Source organism: Eleutherodactylus coqui, chromosome 4, assembly GCF_035609145.1.
Source record: "Eleutherodactylus coqui strain aEleCoq1 chromosome 4, aEleCoq1.hap1, whole genome shotgun sequence".
Taxonomy (NCBI): domain Eukaryota; kingdom Metazoa; phylum Chordata; class Amphibia; order Anura; family Eleutherodactylidae; genus Eleutherodactylus; species Eleutherodactylus coqui.
The window spans coordinates 86,372,971-86,391,932 of NC_089840.1; the positions used below are offsets into that span (position 1 = coordinate 86,372,971).

Sequence of the window (18,962 nt, forward strand, 5' to 3'; positions counted from 1 at the left end):
TGTTCAGCTGACCGATGACCGAAAACATGGCTCTATAGGAGCCACCTCCTAAACCCATCTCATATCCACTGACTGAGGGTGCAGTCAGATAAACGATTTTTTTCACTCATGCATAGGCACGATTTACAAAATTGGCTCTAATAGAACCAATGCTTTCCAATGAAAACGGTCACATGTCCGATTTTTACAAGCGCGAACAAAAAAAATTGCACCTGTAAGAGATAGGACAGTGTTATTAAAAAGCGCACATTACATTGCACTGACGGAATTCCTGACCACAGCTGTGGCAGGGGATTGCTTTAGCTCCGCTGGGAGTCCCCTCATCACTGAACACTGTGACAGCACTGTTCAGCGCTCTTCTTCATTTCTTTTGGCCGGTGATTAAAAAATCTCCGCCTCCTGAAAGCGCTGCCTCTGATTGGCTCACAGCGCTCCTGCCAGAAGAAACAAAGCAGAAGAGTGAAGGGGTTCACGGAGAAGAGCCAGACAGCGCTTCTAGGTGATGTATGATTTTTTTGTTTTGTTTTTTTTCTGCAGCTAGGGCCTCTATTTCCAAGCCCCCTTGAAAATCATTGCCGCAGGGGTTGTCTTCATCCCATTGCTTTCAATGGGGTGGAAGCAGCACCGGCTGCATTGAAAGCAAGGGGATAGCATTACGTTCCTCTGCCGCAGCTGTGACAGGGGATTCCTTCATCCCCGCGAGGAGTCCCATCATCAATGAACAGTGTGACAGTGCTGTTGAGTGCGATCTTCTCCCTATGTTTTCAATGAGGCCGGCGCTGCTGCCGCGGATCCCATTGACGACAAGGTGAAACCCCTGGATGTGAGGACTGAAACATTTCATGCCATGATTAAGAGCAGTAGCGCTGGCTACACGTAGGGACTGTTATGGTCACACTACCTGGATCATTTTTATGATGAAATGAATAGAAATTATTTTTTAACAGAAATGCTGGTATTTTTATAAAGAAAATTTGAATACAATTACATATCCCCGGAGGTCCATTGGAGCATTCGCATGCACTCTCCAGCATTGGAAACCTGACTTTTTCTTAGCTTTTTTCCGGACTGAAAGACTACCATGCCGTGTTGCAACCTGAAGTATTCTTAAACATTAGGTTCAAAAAGCACTTAAAATTCTGTGCATATAAGGAAATAAAATAGCAAATACAAAAAACACCCAAGGTAGGTCCACTGAGGACAACACACAATAATGTTGAGATGCAAAGTGTGTACAATAATTTTAATGATGGTTACAGTTATGCAATATTTTGGCCGAAAGTTGGCCTTTTTCAGGCCGTAATGGTGGTGGCGTGGGACCACCCAAAATTTGCCTACCTGTATATAGGGAATCACCAATAACTAGTGCACAAAAATTCCACAAATTTTGCATCTCAACATCAGTGTGTGCTGTCCTCATTGTTATAACCGGCATTATTATTATTTCTGGACAGTGGAACCAGTCGAATTTGCTCCACCAATTACATTGAAAGATAGAGAATGCTGCCACCGTTATACGCAAAAGAAATGTCCTGGAGAGTGCTTTGATTGTTTTTCACTACTAGGATGTGGGAATACCCCTTCAACAAGTACCTACCCTCTCTACTCGTAGTGCAGTCCATAATTACTTTGTATTGTCTGTAAAATAAGTCAGCCATGTTTGTTCATGGCCAAAAAAAAGATAGTAGTTCAGTCTTTCTTTGAAAAAACCTTCCCAAAAAGATGGTTTGTCTGTCACCCAATGTCATTGAACATGTGCCACCAGTTTGAATGGCAGTGATGGCTAATATGAACTGAAAAGGCTGCATCTGGGAAACAATCGTTCACCAGGTAACTGGTTGTTCAACAGTTGTTGAACCATCAACCTACTTCTATCTGATGTGTATAGTCACCTTAAGGTGTCTAGGCTATGCCAATATTTGTTACTGTGCCTGAACTTTACATGTGGGGGGAAATTAAAACTAAATCTCTGGAAAAGTGGATGAGTAGCTCATTGCTTTCATTTTCCACAGGGTCTAGAATCCAATGTGGTTAAAGTTAACTCCTCTACCTCTCTATTGATGTGTTTTTTTGTTTTTTTTTAGAAAACGTAACTGAAATTGGTATAATGGCTTCCTTATAGTGCCATATTAGCAATTCTTGAACGTAACTAATAGTACTATCACCTGTATCTTGCGAGGAAAACTTGCAGCTTAGCACTGGGGCGGGTTTCTGGTTCAGGATTCAATGAAACACTGTCTGCTTCCAGCTCTTCCATTTCACTGGCAGTATCCACCTATCAATTTTGGGAACAAAGTCGAGGTTGATAAAGACAATACAAAGCCTCTTCCAATCTTTAGTAAAAGTGTATACATTTTACTTTTGTTTCAAGAAACTTTTATGCTAGAGAGATAGGAGTGCAGGATCTCCCTTTCTTTGTCTTTGCGGTGTATGAGAGACATCATAGCAGCTAGCCTGCACCCACCAGCTCAGAGAAAATTACAATCAGAAATGCAGCATTTTAATTATACCCTACAGGCTATGCATGCCCACAGTAACTGGAGAGAAAAAAATTAAGACATATACTTTATTTTCCACCATTAATAACAGTTGCGTCTCCCTGAATATGTCGCTATATGTGACAAAACATGTCAAGAATGGATGGAATGAATGGATCAAGATTTCAGAGCATCAGCTTGAAAATGCAGTCCATTCTGCAAGGAGCATGTTGCAGATCAGGAGTGGAGTAGATTGATATATGGATTTGTGGGGAAAGATTCAGTGTAAATTGTATTTCACTTATTTCAATCTCTGCTCTTTCTGAGCTTAACGGTCCAGTGGGCGGTCATATCATATTACTCATTTCTGACAGCCTCAAAAGGAGTCCACAGTGCTGACAGACAGAAAGCAATACAAGTTGGATACTGGGCTGCATAGCGAGAGGTATAACCAGTAGAAGAATGTGGTCCCGCTGTATAGAGCTCTAGTGAGACCATTCTGGAATACTGTGCTCATTTCTGGAGATCTCACCTACAGAAAACCACTGATAAAGTAGAACAAGCCTATAGACAGGCTACAAAAATGGTGAACGGTCTCAAGAACAAAACTAATCAGAAATGAGTTAACCCCTCAACACCACAGGGCGTATGTCCCTTTACGTCCTGGGTGTGCGGGTTTTATATAGAGCGAGGTTACGAGCGGATCCCACTCCATAAAATGGGGGTGCCGGCTGTCTGTGATAGCAGACACCCAGCTGCAACAGCCGCGATCAGCGCTGTCCTGATCAGGTCATCAAAAAGATTAAAGAACTTAATTCGCATAGTCTGAAGGAAAGAAGGGGGACATGATCAAAATCCTCACATATGTTAAAAGGCATAAATAAGGCTCAGGAGGGACGTGTTTTTATTAGAAAGCTAAACACTAGAATAAGGGGGCACAATCTGAGATTTTATTATTTTACTGAAAGAGTAGTAGATGCTTGGATCAAACTTCCAGCAGATGGCGTTGGAAAATCAACAATAAATGATTTCAAGCATGTGTGGTGTTTTGATACACTTCCTCAGGGGAATGTGTGTCGGAAGGCGATCATCCTTGATAAATAGATGGCATCAGTGGATTACTGATTGATCCCAACTTAGGTGTGTATACCAATATTACACTTTGATTTATTACTGCATGGTGATGTGTGCTTTTTAGATAGGCTGATTGGGCTGTACATATTTACTGACTTTATACCACTGCTGATTTTTTTCTTTGGTGGTTCCCTTTGTAATTTTGGAGCTTGTAAATGCATCTTTTGTATGTGTATTTGCACTTTATAATATGTAACCGGTTAACAAGGATAATTTCAATTGAGACCCAATGAATGTGCAGGTATTACATAGATGCACCGAGAGCACAATTATATTTTATATGCACATGTATTTTTGACATATGACATTATTATACATGTGCAACATTCGGGGTAGTGCAAGGTGTGTGACAATTTATCAGACAATAATGTAAGCAATCCTAGTATATTTGTTATTGGGTATAAGGGGGTACCCAAAAGAAACATGAATCTTCTGCTGGGCAGGATGTTATTAGTAGTGTTGAGTGATTATTGACATAATTGGGTGGGGAGGGACCAACCTGATCTTGCAAAATAATTGTGAATACGGACTTCAGATTTTGACTTCCATTAAAATGAATTGATATAAAAATTGGGTTCTCTAATTTGGCCTCCTTGAACAACAGTGGGGGTGGGGGTGGTCTCCCCATGGTTAGCACTGCTACCTTGCAATGGTGGGGCCCCAGATTTGAACCCAGAATCCCAGCACTGCACAACAGCAGCACTAAGCCAATAACACCTGTCATTTCTGCTCCAAAAAATGTCGCATGGAGAGAGATCAAGCGAATACGTAGGGTGAGGAAAGGGTGTCAAGCTGTTTATTGACAAAAAATTACTTAACACTCAGTGCTTCATAGGTAGATGCGCTGTCATGATGGAAGAAACAGTCATCCGTTTGCCCACACCATGCCGAGTGTTAAGCAATTTGTGATGAAAAATGGCACGACACCCTTATTTCACGCTCCGTATTTACCGAATCTTTCTCCGTGCAACCTTTTTTTACGATTGTCCACGATGTCTGTCACAATTTTTTAACTACCTTATTCACACTGCGATCTATTATTTGATTGGCCAGCGCTGGTTATGTGAGCAGTGCAGGCCAAACAGAGACCAGATGCAGTGGTAGTCTAAGGCCTCATGTCCACGGGGAAAATCAGATCCGCTGCAGATTCTCCATGGAGAATCTGCAGCGGGTCCCTCCTGCCCCGCGGACATGGGCGCTGAAAATAGCAATTTAAAAGCATTTACCTATCCGTAGCGGGCGGGGACGCTCTGCTCTTCCTCACGGCCGGATCTTCATTTTCGGCCGGCGGATGAATTCCTCACGCCGGCGGCACGTCGCCGGCACGTCGTCGACGTGCTGCGCGCATGCACCGGGCACATCCGCCGAGCCGAAGCAAGGGAGATGCGGCCGTGAGGAAGAGAAGACCTTCAGCGCCCGCTCCGGGTGAGTAATTCTTTTAAATTCCTATTTTTGGTCTCCCGCGGATCCGGACGGCTTCCATAGGCTTCAATAGAAGCCCGCGGGAGCCGACCCCGCGGGAGACCCGCACGAAAATGGAGCATGGTCCAGATTTTTTCATGCTCCATTTTTTTTTAAATCCCTTTTATTGACGATCCGCGGGTATTTATCTACCCGCGGGTGGTCAATGCATCCCTATGGGGTGCGGATCCGCGCGCGGGAGATCCGCTGCGGATCCTAAATCATATTTTGCCCGTGGACATGAGGCCGAAGACTACCAATGAACAGTGGGGATTAGCTAGTATGTATCGTACATCTTAGAAAACCGAAAACAGAACAAGAAACCGGCAGATTGAGGGGGAAGTGGGGGTCATTGGCAGAGAACAGCAACAAGTATTATACCCCCCTCTGGTCTGGGGACAAAATTTTACCCCAGAAACATAGGGTCACGTTTATTACTATTTTATATCTAGTTACACCCACCCATCTATATCATCAAACAAAGCCTACTGCTTTTGATTTCTAAATAAATGTGAGAAACTTCGGTCTTACGTCTGGCGAAGGACAAGACTTGGAACTATCATGTGTAGATTCTGATTTTGATGGGGTCCGTGGAACTTCAAGCATATGTTTTCCTTTGGCAACTGTTTGACTTGGAGCCTCAACATTGCTGACATCTGGACTTGGCTCTGGTGCTTTAGGTATTTGTTTCTCTTCATCCTCCTTGATCTTTTCATCACCTGTCAAGAAAACAGGTTAGTTCACATCTGTAACAATCATGAACTCTATGAGATCAAGCCGTCTATTCTCCTTTAACTTTAGAATCACATATAATTAAACCCAGCTAGCGTTGGAAATCGGGGTGCAATTGTGCCCCAAAAAAGTATTCAATTTCTTAAATTTTGCGTATTTGTTATATTTACTGGTTTCAGATCTTCAAGCAAGATAAAAGGTTAAAGTTAAAGAGAGTATGGGCGAACACAAAATGCAGCTTTTAAATGATCAATTAATTTGTTAAAAAGGAAAAAAAAAAGTTACCCAAAACAAACTGTGTGAGAAAAATAAAGAAACTGGAAAAGAAAACCACCACCCAGGGGAGATGTTGGAAAATATTAGGGCTGCTTCTCCACAGACACTGACAGACATGATGATGCTGCAGGTAGTAATACTGTGAATTCTGCTCCTCGGTAATCAGTTTCAGTTGAACCCCAGGGGTCGCATGACTGAAGTCCATTACAATGGACAGTCCAGTCCATGTACTATGCCATTCTACCGTGCAGATAGGGACCATTGTGCTGGTATAAGCAAGGGATGGGAGAAAAAAAAATGTAAATACAAGTATATTAGAAAGTTGTATAAATTCCTACTCTATAACTACATAAAAATTATAAAAAGAAATAAAAAATGGATAACCCCTTTAATTGCCCCCTCAGGTGGGCTCACACTAGCATTTCTCTGTGCCGGTTTTAGAGCAGAGAAGCAGAGAAAAGCAGAAGTAAAACTGAAATAAGGGTTAATTCCCACGGACAGATTTCTGTTGTGTTCACCGCAGCGTAAATCCCCGGCGGAATAACGCAGCTATTAGGTTCTATTGAACTTAATGGCTCAAGTCCTCACATGCGGGTTTCTGCCGCAGGAAAAAAATCATGGCATCCGTTAATATAGAGGGGACTTTTTGTTTACCCCGCAGGATTCCTGCCATGTAAAAGCGCGGGCGTATCCTGCCCCGTCCGTGGCCAGGAGGCCTTAATGTATTTGTTTTTCCTCTCCATTGATTTCATTTAGTTTTGAAAGAAACTGAATGCTTTTAATTTGCTTATGTTGCATTTTGTTTCAGTTTTCTTACTGGAGCAAAAAACAAACAAAAAAAAAAAAGGCATAAACAGAACTGAAGAAAACTGAAAGCATTCCGTTATTTTTTCAAAACCCATCGAAATCGATGGGAAAACAAATCCATTTATTTCAGTTTAACTTTAGTTTTTTCTCTGCTTCTCTACTCCAAAAACAAAACAGAGACAGAAATACTCAACGGAGTCAAAACGCTAGTGTGAACCCAGAGGGCTTGTACATGCAGCAGCATGCCATGCAGGCAAGAGCCGAACAGAAAAGTGTTTTTGTCAGTGCGTCTCATGGAGGTAAAAAATGTTGAAACCCTGCGCTTCACCTATAGAAGGGGTGTAGAAAAAAAAATAAGCATCACAGAACTTAGCCAATTCAGGCATTCCTGGTAGTGCAGCACAGCACCACATGTAAGGGCATTTTATTGCAAAATTATCTCATCACTGGCCGCCATGGATAGGTGGAGTTTAGCTGCGTACGTCCAGTTGGACCGCGTCCTTACTCGAAGCTAACCCCTTAACAAAATATAATTCATAGTTGGATTCATTTGAAATCCACAAGTTGACCATTTTGTGGCAGTGAGATGATGTAGCTCCAGCTACCAATTGTGACAATATCACAAGCAGCTAGTATTTACATTTTCTGTCAGGGTTTTTCTGCATCACTTCTGGCATATGAGAATGTACCAAATCAAAAAGTACCTCACCAACACTTTCACGGTCGTTCGCTGTGCGTTTTGTTGACACCAAAAAGGGTTTTGAGCACATTCATACCATCTCAAAATATGTTAATACAGCCAACTTAAAGTCCCCCCCCCCCTTCATCTAAATGCAGTTGAACTCAATATTCTTAGTCATTCCTTTGGAACAACCTTTATTTAAACAGAGGAATGATTGAACCAATAAGCATCCCCTTCAGATTTTAAAATTATATATTTTTTAAAAATGTGACCACATTCCAGGACAGACCGTCCAAATACATCATAATAAATAGAGACAAGAGAACTTGTGAGAACTTCAAACACATAGGAGAAAAAGAGGTTAGTAATTAGACCTCTGTGCAATAACACCAATAAGTGCATAAAGACAGTCCCTTCCCTAATGTAGTGGACATACATGGAATAAGGTGACTTATTATTCACTTTTTCTTTTTTTCACATAGTATTCATGCATATCATTGGTGATGCATGCTGTGCAGAGTGAGATATACCACTTGGTGCTCTCTGTGTACAATGGGAAAAAATAGTTTGCCTTCTATCCAAAACCAACACCAAGTGGTATTTACACAAATATGTCCTTGGGTTTCAGTACCCTCCATGGAGAGATAAATAATGCTTGGAGTGCTGCCTTCCAGGCTAAGGTCTACCCAACTGATCACTTCCCAGGAGGAGAACTCATCTAGAAGAAAGGACAGGGCATTAGTAGCTAGGATCACTTCTCACAGAATCAATAACTTTAAGCGCTCTGGTCACACTTACTGTCATGGCTACGGTACTTACATAGCCACGCAGGTATGACAGATCTGCTCATGGATCGCATTAAGCTATATAGAGAGTTCAGAAGTTTTGAACGGCAAGAACACTGACGTAGACTACACTCCTCATGCCACGAAATACAGCTTAACAGTACACAGCATTAGTTTTAAACTAAAGTACTGTAAGTTGTGATGATTCTTGATTAACCCCTTAGTGACGAAGCCTGTTTGCGCCTAAATGATCAACTAATTTTTCAGGTTTTTTTCCCATCATCGCATTCTAGGATGCGAGCCATAACTTTTTAATGTTTCCGTTGACATAGCCGTATGAGGGCTTGTTTTTTGCAGGACAAGTTTTATTTGATAATGGCATCATTTTGGGGTACATGTAATTTATTGTATAACTTTTATTGCATTTTTTTACAGCATTGGAGGAAAAAATTCTGTTGGTTTTTTTTGGATTTCATTTTTACAGCACTCAGTGTGCAAAATAAATAATGTGATAACGTTCTTCTCCAAGTTAGCACGATTCTGGCAACACCACGTTTATAAAGTTTTTCTTTTAAGTTTTGCCATTTTTGTATAAAAAAAACACACTTGTATTTTTTTTAAGATTTGCTTTTGTGTTGCCGCATTCCAAGAGCCGTGGTGTTGTTGTTGATCGATGCAATGTTTTATTCACTTTCTATTCAGTTTTTTTGTAAGGCATGATAGGAAAAATTAACTATTTCTCCCATGCTTTGTTTTTCATGGTGTGCACTGTGCAGGTTAAATAAGGTACTAACTTATTTCTTTGGGTCAATATAAATGCAGCGATACCTCATGTGATTTTTAAAATGTATTTATTATGTAGTAAAGGGGAAAAGGTGGAGTTTTGACATTTTTTGTATACTTTCAATTTTTATTTTTGTCCCACTAGGGGTCTTGAATATCAGCATCATTTGTCATTCTTCTAATACACTAGACCAGTGGTGGCGAACCTATGGCACGCGTGCCAGAGGCGGCACGCAGAGCCCTCCCTGCTGGCACGCGCCGCCATCTGCCGATCACCACCTTAGTGAATGCCTGCAGGGTCCGCGGCTCCTCTGCTGACATTCACTCAGCGCTGCTTTCTGTGCTGATCCCGGCGCACACTGAGTCAGTGTGCAGCTAGGATCCTTCTCCCCCGTCCCCCGACGTCTCCTACTTTGGTTCCGCAAGAGCAGGAGGAGAAGGCATCCAACAGCAGCACACTGCCTTCAGTATGCACCTGGGATCAGGCAGGAGAGGAGCTGCGCTCCCGCGAGGAGGAGGGGTAAGTATGTGGGGCAGGGGGCGGGCATTCTGACAGCTGGGAGAATCGCTGGGGGGGGGGAGGCATTCTGACTGCTGGGAGAATCGCTGGGGGGGGGGAGGCATTCTGACTGCTGGGAGAATCGCTGGGGGGGGGGGGGGGGAGGGGGCATTCTGACTGCTGGGAAAATCGCTGGGGGGGGGCATTCTGACTGCTGGGAAAATCGCTGGGGGGGGGGGAAGCATTATGACTGCTGGGAGAATCGCTGGGGGGGGAGGGGAAGCATTATGACTGTTGGGAAAATCGCTGGGGGGGAGGGGAAGCATTATGACTGCTGGGAGAATCGCTGGGGGGGAGGGGGGCATTCTGACTGCTGGGAAAATCGCTGGGGGGGGGAAGCATTATGACTGCTGGGAGAATCGCTGGGGGGGGAGGGGAAGCATTATGACTGTTGGGAGAATCGCTGGGGGGGAGGGGAAGCATTATGACTGTTGGGAGAATCGCTGGGGGGGAGGGGAAGCATTATGACTGCTGGGAGAATCGCTGGGGGGGAGGGGAAGCATTATGACTGCTGGGAGAATCGCTGGGGGGGGAGGGGAGGTATTATGACTGCTGGGAGAATCGCTGGGGGGGAGGGGAAGCATTATGACTGCTGGGAGAATCGCTGGGGGGGAGGGGAGGCATGACTGCTGGGAGAATCGCTGGGGGGGAGGGGAGGTATTATGACTGCTGGGAGAATCGCTAGCGGGGGAGGGGAGGCATGACTGCTGGGAGAATCGCAGACCAGACCAGCTCTCCGGCGCGAGCACTCCGAAGCGGCCCCATTCAACAGAGCAGAAGACCGCACAGCGCAAGCGCGTCTAATGGAAGGAGAAGGCAGCGTTAGTCGGCGCCATGGAGACGAGGACGCCGGCACCGGAGGGGTAAGTGTATAACTTCTGTATGGCTCATATTTAATGCACGATGTATATTACAAAGTGCATTAATATGGCCATACAGAAGTGTATAACCCCACTTGCTCCGGCGGGACAACCCCTTTAATTTTCCAAAATGTTGTATAGAGCCACTGAGAGACGTATATCATCCTTTGTCTTATACCAAGTATTAGAAATTAGAGATCAGTTTACTAAATGCAGTATAAACACATGAGTGCAGCCAAGAGTCAGTCACCTTCTTGCTGAACAGGAGTGAGGCCGGGCGTAGAGCAACACTGTGGTGGAGGCAGCTCAGAATTCACCAAGGTAGAAGTTAGAAGATCAATATTCCCAGTTTGCTGACGAAACCTCTCCAGCTCCTGGGAAAGGAGGCTGAACTGTTCTGTCTGACTGCGACATTTGTCTTCTAAAAGCTTCACTTTAGACTGGAAGAAAAGTTAAAATGACAATTAAAAGGGATTTCCAGGCAGTGCCCGTGCTCAGTGCTGGGGTACACCAGGGGCGGAGCAGAAGCTGCTGCTCCGACCACTGTGCAGTGGCCGGCGCTCGTAATTGCAGCCGCAGCTCTGATTGAAATCAATGGGAGTAGTGCTTGTAATTACAGACTTCCACTCCGACACAGGTATATCCCAGCACTGACAGTGGGCGCTGCCTGAAAAAACCCTTATCAGATAAAGTGCATGTTCTTTATAAAGAAAAAGCTAACTCAGACAATTGTAAAGTGGCTGCATTTTAGCGTTCATATCTTAGCAGCATTTGCTGGCCCAACCATGAATCGAATGAAATGAACCAGCAACGTACATCATACTATAGTTTGGGTTAGAGCTGCTGTCTGGTGTGTAATTGTGGTGGCAATACGTATGCTAAAATATGACCCTGTTATGGTTGTCTAAATTAGCCCTAAAGACTGGATCACGCATGCAGTTTTTTGAGCCAAAGCCAGAATGGAAATCGGGAAGTTGCGACAAATATGGAAAAAACATTTAGGGGTGCGTTCACATGTAGGCGATTTGCTGCAGATTTTGGTGGGGATCTGCAGCACATTTCACCCTTTCAAATAAAGAGGGTGAAACCTGCTGCAGATCTGTGAAGACACCCTTACAGTACATCTCCTCTTTTCTATACACACGTGTTAGACCTAACACAACAAACTACACTAAAAACTTCACCAAAAGCTGCATTGAAAAAGATGCTTTTTTGAAAGCTGGAAAGACTAAAAAGTTCTCCACTAGTGGACTTTTTTTTTTACACCATACCTGTAAGGTGTCCAAAGTGTTCTGTGCATGAAAATCAAGAGAAAATGAGTTAATTACACAGATCATAGTAAAATGTTCAGTAACAAAAGTTCTGGATAATTTCTAGTAGTTTACATATCAAAAAGATACTTTAGCTAATGAAAACTTAAAGGAGTATTCCCATCTCGGGAATCCTGTTTCAATGTGCTCAAAATCGCAAAGCAACGCACTCATCCATAAGATGTTTATTTCCAAAATGTTCCATTGTCCAGATTGATTCCTCTGTCCTCCGGTTGTTTACTGCTTGATGCCAGGTAAACAGACCACCTCTTCTATGGAAAGAAATCGAGCACAACTGTAGCTGGTGGCCGGGTCGAGAGCTAATGCGCACGCGCTTCCAAGATACCGGCCATAAGATAGCTATAGATGAAAGAAGTGTGCAAGCGTCAGCCTCCTCTGCTGTTCCTTTCCATAGAAGAGGTGGTGTGTTTTCCTGGCAAAGAGCGTTAAACAACCAGAGGGCAGAGGAATCAATATTTACAATATCTGGAGAACGGAGCAGTTTGTAAATCTTATGGGTCAGCCCATTGTTTTGCGTTTTAGAACGCATTGACATATGATTCCTAAGAAGGGAATACCCCTTAAATACATATGCTAACACAAGATACTCTACCTCCAGCAGATGAACCGCTCCTTCATGTTCGATCTTAGCTTCAACCTGGGCCTGCAATAAGAAAATAAGGGACACAATTTAAATGATATGGTTCTAAGTTTCATGTGCAACCTACGTTCAAAAATAATTTCTCCCCAGATATTGTGATTCCAAATGCAGAAGCAGCAACGTCTGTATTCTGGAGGTAAATGGGGAATCCATGATATCATAGGGTTTCCCTATTCAGAGGGTGTTTGGGAGCAGTCTTCTCTGTGCATACAGATCACTGGTTACAGTAACATAATGGGCTAGTTCCAGGTTAGCAGTGATCTGTATTTCGGGACTGCAGGAAACAGTAGGATCATATAACAATAGAAAGGGCTTGTTTTTTGCAGGACAAGTTGTGTAGCTATTTTAAAACAGTATTGCATAAAATAACTTTAAAATAGCATTCTGTCGCCATCTTTTGATCCCCATAACTTTATAAACTCTTCCATCGATGGGGTTATGTAAGCACTCAGTATTTGTGAGGTGACCTGTCGTTTTTATTTAACCCCTTAGTGACGGAGCTTTTTTGCTTTTTCCATTTTTGTTTTTTCCTACTACCTTTTAAAAGATCTTAGCTCCTTTATTTATCCATCGAAGTCGCTGTATGAGGGCTTGTTTTTTGTGGGACGAGTTGTATTTTTTAATGGCACTATTTATTGTACCATATAATTTACTGAAAAACTTTTTTAAAATTCTTAGCGGAGAGAAATGGAAAAAAAACGACATTCCACCATCTTTCGGTGCGTCCTGTTTCTACGACGCACAAACTGCAACAAAAACGACCTGATATTTTAATTCTATGGGTCAGTACGATTACTACGATACCAAACTTATATAGTATTTTTTTTGCTGTAGTACTTTTATTTATTTTTTTTAAGATATTTAATTTTTTTCAATTATTTTCTGCGGTCATTTTGTGCGCGCAATACCTTTTTTAATTTTCCTGTCGACGTAGTTGAGCAAGGGCTCATTTTTTGCGGGATGTCCTGAAGTTTCTGATAGTATCAATTTGGAATACATACGACCTTTTGATCGCTTTTTATTGCGTTTTTTTCTGGGAGACAGGGTAACTAAAAAAGTGTATTTCTGGCGTTCTTTTTTTTTTCTCAGACAACGTTCACCGTGCGGGAAAAATAATGCACTACTTTGATAGATCGGACTTTTACGGACGCGGCGATATCAAATTCATATTTTTATTTTATGATTTTGATTTTTTAATAATGGATATGGCAAAAGGGGGGTGATTTAAATTTTTATAACTTTTTTTTTTTTTTAACAATTAAAAAAACTTTATTATTTTTTTAACATTACTTTGAAGTCCCCCTGGGGGACTTTAAGATGCGATGCTTTGATCGCTCCTGCAGTATGACGTAATGCTATAGCATTACGTCATACTGCTTTTTTACAGGCAGTCTTTCAAGCCACCCTGTGTGGATGGCTTGATAGGCAGTCTGCTAAGGCAGCCCTGGGGCCATTCATTAGGCCCCCGGCTGCCATGACACCTGCACGGCTCCCCCGATCTCACCGCGGGGGGGGGGGGGGGGCCCGTGCGGGGCCCCCGAACAGCGTTCGGGGGATTTAAATGCCGCTGTCAGAATTGACAGCGGCATTTAAAGGGTTAATAGCCGCGATCGGCCGAGCGTGGCTATTGCCCGCGGGTGTCAGCTGTAATAAACAGCTGATGCCCGCGCTGTATGGAGGGAGATAGCGGCGCTACCTCCCTCCATACATGTCCTGCAACAGCAGGACGTAGTTTTACGATAGGGCTGTAACTAAGGGGTTAAACCATTCTGAGAGATAAACCTTTCTGCTTTTATTCAATTTTTTATTGGAGAAGAATGAATAAAAGAAAAACTCGCAATTCTTGCAATGCACATTTTTTTCACCATGTGGGATCAATAATGTGAGATTTTAATAAACTGGACTATTACAGGTGCAGTAATACCATTTTTAAAAAATCACAACTGGGAAAAGGGGGGAATTAAAAAATATTTTAACTTATTTTTTAGTCCTCACAGGAGACTTGAATTTGCGATTGTTTGATTGCTTATACAATATATATAACATTACATAGTATTATGGCAACCATTTACGGCAGCCCTGGGGTCCTTCAGTAGGCCCCAGGCTGCCATGATATCTTGATAGCGCCCCATGATTTCATTGTTGGGTGAGATGTTCAGAACTGGGACTGATAGCAGAATTAACAGTTGTATTTAAAGGGTTAACAGCTGTGATTGAAGTAATTTCGGATCCTGGGCTTGCGAGCAGGTGCTGGCTGTCAAAAATGTCTGACACCCGCCATGTAGGGAATGGGCTTGGCTCCTGATCCCGCTCCTTCCAATAACCGTTGTGCACAGTGCATACATGGGCTGATACACACAGCAATGTATATATTATAATGAATTACAGTCCCAACAGTGGTCTTATCTCATAACAGTACACATCCATCTACAATAAGTCATACGTTGATAGAGTCCACATCTTTGTATACACTTACTTCTGGTTTGAAAATCTAATAAAATACGCTCAGGTTCCCCACCTGCTGGAGACGCTTTACTTCCTCCTGTCTTTTCTGCAGAGCTATTATAGCATCTTCATGATCTTTTTCCAGCTGTTGCCTTCTCTCTACCACATCTCGCATGTGCTAGAAGTACAAGCAAGACTAAAAAGTTAGTGATCCCTCTCCCTGACACTTTAAATAAGAAAACATGAAGCAAAACATAACAAAAACTCTCCTACTGATAAGAACAAGGACTAATTTACTAAATCTGAAAACAATAACAATTAACTAACACCTTTTTGCACCGCCACATTAAAGAAAAAAGGTATTTATATTTTAATACTATGGATATTTTGTTAGAGGTGAGATATTGATCTTAACCTTTATTAGGCCGAATGCAGACGACCGGGTCGGATTCCGACTACAAAATCTTGCAGCGCAATCAGACCCTGTGCCCCGGCATTGACCCCCGTGTACCTGTCTTGAAGTCTTCCTTCTGCTCTGCGGATGTGCCAGCTGGTGCGCCACTGCACATGCGCAGTGCGAGTCACATCGGCGATGACGCAGATCCGCTGCGACTCGCCACGAGACGGCTTCCATTGACTGCAATGAAATTAGTCTATGCGAGGCTCGCACTAAAATAGGATATGCTGCGATTTTCCTCCCACAAGTGGAAAAATCGCTGTTGATTTTCGCTTGTGGGCATGGAAAATCGTTTTCCGTAGCATGCCCTATGGGCAGTATTTGCTGCGGGATCCGGAGGCGAACGCCCGCTCCGGATCCCGCAGTGCAAATACGGCCGTGGGCATTGGGCCTTACCAACATATATCTTCATTGGATTTTAACATGTTCGATGCTTTTTCCTAACGATAAACATTTAGTCGATCTGAATGGGTTTATTTATGAGCGAATTGGGAGCTTTCAGATGACAGCCATTTAATGTATATGGGTGGCGTAACTCTTTTTTATCCAATAAATGATACCTGGGAGGTGCCATGTGCTTACTACTTCCTATCCTGCCTAAGCCCATTCATCCTTCTCTGGTTTATGCAGGTTTGCATGTCACTAGATTGAGTCCTGGTCTCTGAGATGTATAACTGCAAAGGGCACATCAGACTTTTCCCTATGACTGGGTACCAGTGCTCGGAAGTGTGACAGGCTAAAGGACTGGACATGCTTTAAAAAGTAGATTTTTTGCTGTGTTAGATATTGGATATCCATGAGGACACACCACGCAGCATCCAGTCCTGTGTATTACAGGGGGTAGACAATAATATGGAGGTACCTTGGAAACACATGGGATTTTAACGATTAGCATTGAGCTGTGCTTTTGATCCCTGAGTGGCTGAGAGCTTTTTTTGCCAAATTTGTGTTTACTTCACCTCTTGCTCTGCTCTGGGTGGTTTTGGGAGCCAACTGGTAGCAGTTGAGTGGCTCAAACTCCTGACCAATGGAACCTTGTTGCTTGGTAAGATGTTCACTTCTGCCCAATAGAATCTGTGTTATATTACCTCCACTTAAAATCTGTCTCTACATGTCTTGTTGATCCAAAGGAGAAGTAAAGATGGCAGCAATCCGGTGCTAGTAAAACTACTTTATTCCTCCAGGCGTAGAAACAACGTTTCGACTCTTAGCGAGTCTTTTTCAAGCATACTTGAAAAAGACTCGCTAAGAGTCGAAACGTTGTTTCTACGCCTGGAGGAATAAAGCAGTTTTACTTGCACCAGATTGCTGCCATCTTTATCTCTCCTTTGGATCTACTGCTGTGTTGGTCTCTTTGGGATCGGGACCAACATATGGTGGCTATGCAATTCACCTGTCCAGCCCTATATGGCTAAATGTTGTGCTGTTGACATCCGTACTCTATTTCTACGTCTTGTTGAAATATGATTTACAATCCCATGCATTTCGTATGGTGTTCCTATATTTTTGTCCACCCCCGTACATTATAATGTACATATTTGCTTGCACTATTTATAAGCTTTTTGACAGATATCTGTCACGCTCAGTCTGGTCACGAAAAGGCACTGATGTTCATCAGAAAATATTCTAAACTGATCCCTTTGGCAATCCAAAATCTCTATTAGGCTGCCTATCCATTGGCGTTGCAATATCCTGCGGCGAATCCCCGCCGCGGGAGCCGCTGTCCGGGAGCAGGAGCCAGTTGATGGATCTCCGTGGTGATAAATAGTTGTTGTAGATAGCAGCACCGGTATCCAGGGAATAGCTTAAAGGTAGACCAATCACTTCATATCCAAAAGGAAAGGCCCAGCATGAAAAGTAGCATAGCGACGTTTCGACAGTATTGAGTCTCCCCCATATTTATATGGTGATATTTTTGTGCTGCTGACTGACCTATTTATTGGATCTCCGCGGTGATCCTATCTGACAGATAGGCTCACCACGGAGAATCGCTGCGATTCTACGCTTGTGGACAGGGGGGCTGCGCTTTCCATAGCAACGCTATGGAAAGCGTGCACTGCGTTCCCCGCGGCTGGATTATACTGGCGGGTAACGCAACACAAAAACGCCCATGGACAGGTAGTTAAGTCAACACCAATACCAACACCAGTATCACGAAAACCTCAGAACCTTTAGGCACTGGTTACACAAATGAAAGACTCCTATAAAGGGTGCCACAAAAGACCAACACCTTTATCTGGCCACATAACTCAAATCTTCTCCAGTGATTAACCCTGGCCCGTAGTACACTTGATATGGTAATGTGAATGATTTGTTTGGAAAGAACTGGATTTGAACACACACCTTCAGCACTTGCTCTAAGTTCTCCAGCTTGCTTTGCAATCTATGAATCTCCACAAGAGCAGAATCCCGTTGCTCGGTCACCTCAGCTAGATGTCTCTTCAAGTCAGCATTTTCAGATTCAACCTACAGAAAAGAACAAACATTCAAGCATCCAGCAACAAATAAATCATTGGCCTAATGTTAGTGACGCTGTGCTAACCCTGGCGGCCCTCTTGACTATGACGCAGAGCCTTGACTTTTCTTCCACAAGACATGCATTCTCTGTTTGTACCTCTTGAAGCTTCAGTTCCTGTTTACAAACAAAAGTAAGAAAAGTGAAATTAGGTCAAGTAACAAGGCAGAGAAATCTATGATGTTACATATTAGACAAGTAGAGCTTCCTATGTGGAATAACCAGTATACGTCCTCTCTGTATTATGTAGCATCTTAAATAATGCCATACTAATTAACCCCCTGAGGAGGAACAGGTTTCTAAGCTTGGTTCATAGGTTTAGAATGGAAACCATGATACAGCACAGGATCTGTTGCGGGATTTGAAAGCGCCAACACTGAATGGACCTTACTGACTTATAAAGCGGTCTGTCGGGTTCTATTGTGGTTCAATGGACACTCCGTCTCTGATGCAGATGTGAACAACGCCTTCATGTTTTTGTGGATTGTTGCTTTCATCTGTTTTTTTCCCCTCATGTTTTTCTTCCATATTGCAGACAGAAATGTTGATTTGTAACACGGATGTCATGTAAAAATGTAAAATATGCATTCGTATATGGATCAGCCTCCATGAATTTCTACTGGGAGATTAATGCCATCATACTGAATTAAATTAATCAAAGCGGGATATTTACATATGCAAATTCTGTATGCAAATATTAAACATACAGACATGTGAATTACTCACAATGACAAAATATGGCTCTTAATTGAAGAAGTATTCCATGCATTTACTATTGATGACCTATCCTCAGAACAGGTCATCAATAACTGCTCATCAGGGACCTGCCGCTCAGCATGCTCGCTGATCAGCTGATCTTCCGATTCGCTGTCCATGCAGTCGGGCCAGACATCCGAATTGGTGGTTAGGGTCGTAAGTGTAACAGAAGGCATCACTACCATTGATTTCAGTAATGATGTGTATAAATAAAAAAAAAGAGGGGAAAATGTGAAAGCAGCTTAAGAATAATGTTTAAAAA

The 18,962-nt window shown here is 42.9% G+C and overlaps 1 protein-coding gene across 1 annotated transcript in view; it reads right to left on the reverse strand.

The window, feature by feature from the left end:
• The window catches only part of TSPOAP1 (TSPO associated protein 1), a 168,560-nt gene that overhangs the window by 32,628 nt on the left and 116,970 nt on the right, over nucleotides 1–18,962 (reverse strand). Inside the window, exons 7-14 of the mRNA XM_066601563.1 lie at nucleotides 17,972–18,061; nucleotides 17,773–17,895; nucleotides 15,046–15,150; nucleotides 12,480–12,530; nucleotides 11,828–11,848; nucleotides 10,807–10,996; nucleotides 5,604–5,791; nucleotides 2,166–2,275 (exon numbers count right to left, since the gene is read on the reverse strand). Coding sequence (XP_066457660.1) covers nucleotides 2,166–2,275; nucleotides 5,604–5,791; nucleotides 10,807–10,996; nucleotides 11,828–11,848; nucleotides 12,480–12,530; nucleotides 15,046–15,150; nucleotides 17,773–17,895; nucleotides 17,972–18,061 — 878 coding nt within the window. The remainder of the gene's footprint in view (nucleotides 1–2,165; nucleotides 2,276–5,603; nucleotides 5,792–10,806; nucleotides 10,997–11,827; nucleotides 11,849–12,479; nucleotides 12,531–15,045; nucleotides 15,151–17,772; nucleotides 17,896–17,971; nucleotides 18,062–18,962) is intronic.